The sequence below is a fragment of the Saccostrea cucullata genome, unplaced genomic scaffold (assembly GCF_032062105.1).
Source record: "Saccostrea cucullata isolate Sc308-1 unplaced genomic scaffold, CSIRO_AGI_Scuc_v1 ctg11550, whole genome shotgun sequence".
Taxonomy (NCBI): domain Eukaryota; kingdom Metazoa; phylum Mollusca; class Bivalvia; order Ostreida; family Ostreidae; genus Saccostrea; species Saccostrea cuccullata.
In genome coordinates this window covers 3,221-11,210 of record NW_026922772.1, presented here as the reverse complement: position 1 = coordinate 11,210, position 7,990 = coordinate 3,221, and the positions used below count along the sequence as shown (strand labels likewise).

At 32.2% G+C, this 7,990-nt stretch overlaps 1 protein-coding gene across 1 annotated transcript; it reads left to right on the top strand.

Annotated features, from left to right (window-relative positions):
* The first annotated feature begins 5,107 nt into the window (after nt 1–5,107).
* Nucleotides 5,108–7,523, top strand: LOC134262417 (uncharacterized). Its single transcript, XM_062744810.1, has 3 exons — nt 5,108–5,245; nt 5,965–6,027; nt 6,416–7,523. Exons 2-3 carry the CDS (start codon nt 5,982–5,984, stop codon nt 7,474–7,476), a joined length of 1,107 nt encoding a protein of 368 aa, XP_062600794.1. The 5' UTR covers nt 5,108–5,245; nt 5,965–5,981; the 3' UTR covers nt 7,477–7,523.
* Nucleotides 7,524–7,990: the final 467 nt, after the last annotated feature.

Below are 7,990 nucleotides of genomic sequence, written 5' to 3'. Positions count from 1 at the left end.
GTAACCATGGCAACACTGTTCATCGAAATCAAAAACAGATGCATTATTTTATTTATCTTAGTGTAGTCTACTTGTGTGCCAGTTATATTCAAATCAGATCAAAACTGTAGGAGTAGCATTTTAAAGAAATTTCTCTGAACATTCTATTTTAGTAACCATGGCAACACTGTTCATCGAAATCAAAAACCGATGCACTATTTTATCTATCTTAGTGTAGTCTACTTGTGTGCCCAGTTACCTATTTAAATCAGACCAAAACTGTAGGAGGAGTAGCGTTTTAAAAAAATGTTTACAGACAGACGGACAGCTAGACAGCTAAACGGACGGACAACGGACGCATTACTATCGCATAAGCTCTTCTGGCCCCGGGATCATGAAACATCATAGCTTAAGTCAAAAAATGTCTTAGATGCTGAACTTTTTTAGAGGTTAAGCAGCCGAAAATGAAAATACTTTCCGATTTTGTATCATCAATCTGCTGTCATATGCAAATTAAGAGTTTCCTTAAACAGGTTTTTTTTTAAAGATTGTAAAGATGATAGAAATTTTGACTTAAGTCTAGGTCTGTTTCATGATCCTGGGGCCTGGTCTCTGACCAGTAGAGCTAAAAATTACTGTTTCCAATAATGCAATCCCTACTTGTAGTTCAAATGATTTTTTTTTCTATTTTTCATAAAAAATACTATCATATAGGGCCTATAAGATGATATAACCAAATTGACATGGATAATTCAAATAAAATGGATATTTGCTAATCCGAATTTCCTCTATTTTTCTTAATTTTTTTTTTTTAGGATTTATTAGTTATTTTAATATGCTTCCTATAAATTAAGATTTTCCAATTTTCACATATAGTAAATTGTCACATAATGGTACAAAATGACACAAAAACTTATAGTTTTGATCGTTTACTAAGAGAGAAATAACACTTTTCACGGATTTTTTTGCTCAAATCTGTACTTAGATTTGAATCATTTAAAAGCAAACATAGTTCTAGTATGTGTGAAAAATCTTATTTATTTGATATATTTTGAAACTTTAGTCCCTTATTATTAATTTAACTTTATACTGAAAATTTCGTCTACTCTTTGATTGCGTTAAACTTATATCTTAATTCAATGTTCTATAATAATTTTGAGAGACAGAAAAGAAGATATTTTCATACGCCATCATTCCGCCAAAAATATAGTCCCTGCTAGTTTTCAAACGCAGTTTACCATTTCTATTTCAAGTTGTATAATTGTGATAAGGAGGGAAATGTCTTTTAAACCTCTTGCATCTAAACATATAAGACATATCAACAAATATACTTTGAATATTCCATCTAGCCAGAAACCAGAGAAGAATCCTACTTAAATTGAATATATATTTCTTTAATGTTTTGGAAAGATTAGGGATTTTTAATTCTCCATTTTTGGATGCCCTCCCCTTTACTTGGAAAATTTTGCCACAGACTTGCTTTATATGCAACCTACTTTTTTTTTATTATCTAGATTTCATGTGCTACCCAGGGACTTAAAGTAACTGAAAAGTGTCTGAAATTTAGACAGCTTTTTTTCACTCACGGCTGAAGTTAAATAGCGGAATATCCTTAAAACAAAAAAAAAATACTATGGAAAACTATATAGTTTACTATAGTTTAATATAATTAACTAGAGAAGTAAAGTAAAAACTTTGGATCTTTGATTTGCTAAAGTGAAAACTTTGGAACGTCGAAAACCACGGTCAAAATGTACGATCCTCTACCATTCTAGCCGTAGTTGCATGATGAGAATATTTTGTAGCTCATTAAAGTATTAATTAACCAATGTAAGTAAAGCATAGTAGTACCTTTCATGCTACCTTTTAATACCCATTCGCAGTGAGCGAAATACTTCTGATGAATACTAGTATTAATGGACTTTTACGAGAAGCACTGACTTCTACAATTGACATTTACTTGGACATTTAAACTTGTATCATGTACGGAAGTACAGAATTGATAATGCATAAGAACACCTTTCTTCTGGTCATAGGTATGGTGTTAGGGGCACTAACATGTGAAGACCGGGAGTTGGGGGTAGGGTCTTTGTCGTTTTCTTCAAGGACAACTTATATGTGCATTGAAATAACCTGTTCTTTCCGTTTAATTAAATGTTGAGCGAAATATTTATATCGTAAAGGAGCTACCGTACATAGCCCTTGTGTAAAAGTAAGTGACAACTGTAAAAGTCAGCGCTCCTCGTAAAAGTCCAATAGAGAGTGTCTCTCTTGTACCGAAAAAAGAACTATAAATTTAAATCTATTTCATTTTAATATAAGTCAGATGTAAACTTAGTCTTATATATCGAAAGAAAAAAATACTACAAATGAAATATGCGTCATTTAGAATAAAAAAAAAACTCTTCAACCTCAGTCAGTATGTATATTGTAATTTGATACATACTAGAATTCAAAATTGATTCTAAAATATTCATGCAGTGATGCAACGGTGATGTATTCAAGTAACACTGCTCACAAATAAAGCATAAATGAATCTTTTTTCTCAAAACAATATATATTATTCTATGTATTACTTGTATTCTTTGTTATACATATATCCTTAAACATAAGTTGTAAATATTGATGTCTCTCTTTTTTGGAATTTGGAGAAACGAAGCAGATTAAAAATACTTTAGTGAAAATTTCGATACGTATATCTGAAACGTTAACAGTGGTATGTGTTAAGCTGTATCAAATCTAAAATACAAAGTTTCGATAAAAATATTCAAATATGATATATATCAAATTAGAAGGAATTTTATTGCTTGTTTGCTTCTGTATTTTCAGTAAAAAAATGGTTCTTTTAAAGGATTTGAATATCATTTTATTTATCCCTTTGTTTGTATCTCTTTCTTCCAGCTATCTGACTGTCTGTCTCTTAAACATCCGGGGCTTAAAGATGTTTCCTTGCATTGACTAGATAGGAAACACAGTAAAACTTCTATAATTACCATTAATATAGCACAAGGGCATATATAAATATTTTGACAAGTGATATCTCATTGTTCAGGAGAGGTGGATGTGTGTTTCTCTTAGATATTACAAGCGATTTCTAAATTTTATATCATTAAGGGTTGCAACTGTAACTGCAAGTGTGTATCATTAAGCGTCGAATATGTCGATATTTGCTTGTTTCATTTAGCGTTGGTGTTGCACTGCATTTGTGACGCTTAATGATATAATTCTGTCATTAGGCGGCGACTTAGCACTAGCGGTTGATGATGTCAGCTATTAATGCAATAATTTATGGCATTAAGCGTTGCAATTGCAACGCTTAATGCTATTTGTATCATTAAGCGGCGTTTTATCATTAGAGGTTGCTACAAGGCAGTCTGCCTGTAAGGAAAATCACAGGATACCTGGATAAAGTTATCGTAGGTATCCCAATTAAGGAACATTTCCTAAACATTTCCTAAATTATACAATTTCAATAAAATTTTAAAGAGCTGGTACTAAGACTTACTTTCATACTTCACTGACGTATTCACTGGGACAAGAAATTTCATTTGATATAAACATATTTGACCTTCGAGTTTGCCCTATCTTCAAAAGGTTTTACAACTTGGTTAAAAATGTTTGCAAAAATGTGTTCAAAATTACAAAGAACACGACACAAAAACCCATATCTGTGCACCAAAGAATTTTAGGAATTTATTACTTACGTCATTGTGTTCAAAATCGGTTTTTAGCTCACCTGATTCGAGGGCTCAAATGAGCTTTTCTGATCATATTCTGACCATTGTCTGTCGCTGTTGTTGTTGGCGCCGTAAACTTTTTATTTTCATATTCTCAGTTTAAGAACCACTAGACCAATTTCAACAAAACTTGCCACAAAGTATCTTCAAAGGCAAATCTTCTTCAGAACCTCTAAAAAGCCACAGTTACAGGTCAAACAACATTTGGTCAAGAAAGATGATATCCTCAGGTAGTGTAGATTCAAGTTTGTTCAAATCATGACTCCCGGGGGTAGGGTTGAGCCACAATGGCTGATTAAAGTTTTACATAGGAATATATAAGATAACATTTTTAAATAATTTCCTCTCCAGAACAATTCGACAAGGTAGATGAAACTTATTTGGATGCTTCCTCAGGTAGTTTAAAATCAAGTTTGTTCAAACCATGAGCCCCACAGATAGGATGTGTCCAAAATGGGCAATCGAAGATTAACATAGAACTTTTTAGGAATATCTTAAAGATCTTCTCAAAAGCAGGAAAGCCATGACATGATTGGTGATATTTATATGGAAGCATACTAAGGTATACTGAGATTGTTCAAATCAGATTATTCGCGGTAGGTGGGGACACAATGTGGGGTCAATTTGTATATAGGAATATATATTAAAATATCTTTAAAATTTTCTGAAGGACACCAAATCCATGATTAAATTTTTTATATAAAACGTATGGATGGTTTAGATTCAGGTTTGTTCAAATTATGACCTCTGGGGTTAGAATGGGGCCAAAATGAGGGATCAAAGTTTTGCCTAAGAATACATAGGAAAAACTCTTCTCCAGAACAATAGGAGATCAATAACTATGTTGGTAAAATCTTTAAAAATCTTCTTCAAGTATGGAAAAGTTAAACAAGTATGATTTATTGATTCAGTGACATTCTCATGTAATAGAAATTTCAAACACCCCCTCCCCAACAAGTAAATTTTAAATACTGAGCTGGCCATGTGCTCAGCTGAGAGATGTGGCCCATAGGCTTCTTATTGAAAACACATTCATTCATACATCATACAGTTTAGCTTGCGTTATGTATCCTTTATTTCATTTAAGTAATAACATTTTAAAGTATTGCTTTATTTAATCTGTATAAATTTGTTAATCATGACATGACACTTTCTAAATAAGTTTTGAAGGAGTTTTACTTGTACAACAGTGTCAGTGAATTTCCTTTGTCATTTTATCTATATTTAGATCTTTTTTGTCTTCATTTTCGGAAAATCGACAATGTATTTAAAAGCCTTGTGATAATGCAGTGTGTATGGGTAAAATGTAGATATTAATAGTACTTAGTTTCGCTTTCGTTTCCAAGAACTTTGAATCCAGCTCGTCACAAAATGTTATTGTTATACGTTTTCAATCTTCTCTTCTCCTGTTTACTTCCTTAATAATATTTAGTCAACACCATATTCATTATTTTAGAATAAAAAAGAAACACTATACAAATATTTTCATAACTGCGTCAAGGGTTATGCTCAGTTCATCTTGAACAGAGGTAAGTTAAAATTATATTCGAATAATAAGTTTTGATCTGTCCTTTTCAGATAACAAGTACCTGTTACCGTTGTTTAGCTGCTTCCTATTTGAGTAGGAAATTATAGGCGTCATTGATTTCTGACCTTTTTTCTCACTTGTGTAACATACAAACACGCAAATCATAAATATATTTTACAAATTTTTTTTTAAAGGTACAAATTTTCCAACTATCAATGTTAAAAGGTTTTCACGGGTGGTGTTTCTAAAAGTCGGTAAGGAAATTGGGAAGGTTTAGTCCATTATTCATACACTGAATTGACGACGAATTTTTTCGTTTTTTCCCAATCATGACAATGAACAAAGGGCGAGTGTGATTTTGATGTTGAATACTGTCCGTTACCTCCATATTCCTCATAAAGTTCGAGACTTAAAGGACGAGCTAGACTAGGACCCGTGGTTTGAGGTGTATTTAAGGAATGTATTTAAGTTTTGTGTGATTCATTGGTGTGTTAATCACATAGACCTGTCACGAAGGCATATTTCATGAAGCGCACCAAAAACTTTAAAAAACATTCCTTATAGTTACAATTTAAATGATTGAAAGTATGAGAAATATACTCAAAAAACAAAACAAAAGTTCGTCTATCCTTAATATATATCATATACTAGTATCACATTTATAAGCTATAAGACACCTATTCAAGCTTCAGTATATAAAAAGATCTCTTTTATTTTTAGACAATTTCTAAGACACCATGGAAGTTAATCAGGAAAAGGTGAACTTAGGATCCAAAAGAAAGGGTTTGTTACTTAGTATCAACACGTATTTCTTTACGTGTATGCTTAAATGGATCAATTATCATTCATTCACGTGGGTTATTATTTGACTTTAACGCATGGCATGAAATTACATATACTATTACATATACTATTACATATACATGTACTTCTTAAGAACTTTCTTTCATGTTGAACCTTTGATTAAATCATTAATTAAAAATTTATTAAATTTTAAATTAGCTATATTGATTATTTACTAATTTCATCATTTAATTGTAAATTAATTTTGATATAGAATTATTGGAATGAATGTTTAGAATTTTATTTATATTAAGCAATTCATTGTACATCAAACCGATTGCCCCCAGGGATTTATCATTAATTCAGTCATATGTTGTTTGTTATATAGCTTCCATTGATGATGAAACGGAAGAAAAGAGAAAAATACCTAGATCTTCTGACCAGACTAGCGCTGACAACAATGACCTTGATTTGAATGCTAGAGTTAGTCCTGCAGAAAGACAACCGGGTAGTACTGAAAACAAAACGCAGAAGAGCAATCAATCAAACGCGCTAAATCTTTGGAAAATCACAAATGAATCGATCAGATTTGAATTCACAGCAGAGACAAATGAGGACGATGATAATTTAGCAGAGAATGACCTGAAAAGAAATGATAAGAAATCATGGGACAAGGATCTACCACTCACGAAAATATTTATGAAAAACAAGACTGAATATTTTAAATATGAAAGCTCAATAAAGAAGCCCGAGAGCGAAGAAAGTGTCGTACAAGAAGAAGTTCGTACAACAGCTACCAGTTCCTACGGAGAAACATCATTGAAAAAAGAAGAACAAGCACTCGAAGCAAATAATGCTGCTAAAGAAAACAGTTTGGAAGGAAAATATGAGACAACTGTTAAAGATGAAAGTAAAGTGAATGAGAAAGAGAGGTTTGCAATAAACCTGGATGTTTCAAATGAAAACAGTGACGACGAATCGGTTGCCGGGGGAAAAGAAGAAGTTGAAGAACAGAAACCTAATGAGTATGTATATAGAATCCTTCGATTTGACGAAACCTATCAGAATGGGCTTAGACCAAAGAATATCTTCTCTAGAGTTAGTCTTCAGCAACACGTGGAGCGGGGAAGTAAGGGCCAGGAATCGAGGTTTATTTCCTGCTGTAAAACTCTTACAGGTATACGGAGGCTAGCGGGTCTGACAAACAAGAAACATCTAAAAAGAGATGTAGTTAAGATCAATATCACCAAGCTTACATGTAGGAACAGAGCGGAAGTCATAGACCTTACGAGAGAGGATATTCGTGCGCGTCATATTTCACGTTCTTCAGACGCATGGGAATATGCAGAAAAATTTGAAGAAGTGATTATTGAGCCGACGTCACATGTTCCCTCAGAATGTGTCGAAAAAATTGGTGTCGTTCATAGAAAAAGTTTTAGTTTCATATAAGCCGTTTATAGCCTTGCGTCCTTATCAGTAATGAGATGAGGTTTATACTTACACGGAATTAAATTTTATATTGATAATCTTTTATGTGAAAATCATTCATCAGCAATCACAATTCGAAAAATTAAAGGAGAGGATGATAAAGTATTATTTAACAGGGATTTTTGTTTAAGATTTCATTAATTAGTTTTAGATGTTAACCTTACAAAAATAGAAGATCATTGTAACTGAAACTGAAACCTTAGCAAGCTTATATGTAAATGAATAGTGTAAAAGTTAATCATGTTATAATTGATTTTTTTTGGTTGATTTATACAAAATTTTTTCCCATTAAGTGAATGGGATCGGGCAGCAGGCAAAGCCTATTTTAGCCCTCTCCCTAAACATGTTATAATTTCAAATATATGTGCTTAAAATGTTCCTGAAGTATTAATTAGCCACGGCTCTGTCTTAAAATTAGTCGAAGCAGTTTAATATGAATATAATTCCTATACTGTAAATTAATATTTAGGTTCAT

Bases quoted from the DNA above. Each gene is read 5' to 3' on its own strand.
- LOC134262417 (XM_062744810.1), top strand. From the start codon at position 5,982: ATGGAAGTTAATCAGGAAAAGGTGAACTTAGGATCCAAAAGAAAGG. The intron at 6,028-6,415 runs GTTTGTTACTTA...TTTGTTATATAG, and splicing joins CTTAGGATCCAAAAGAAAGG to CTTCCATTGATGATGAAACG.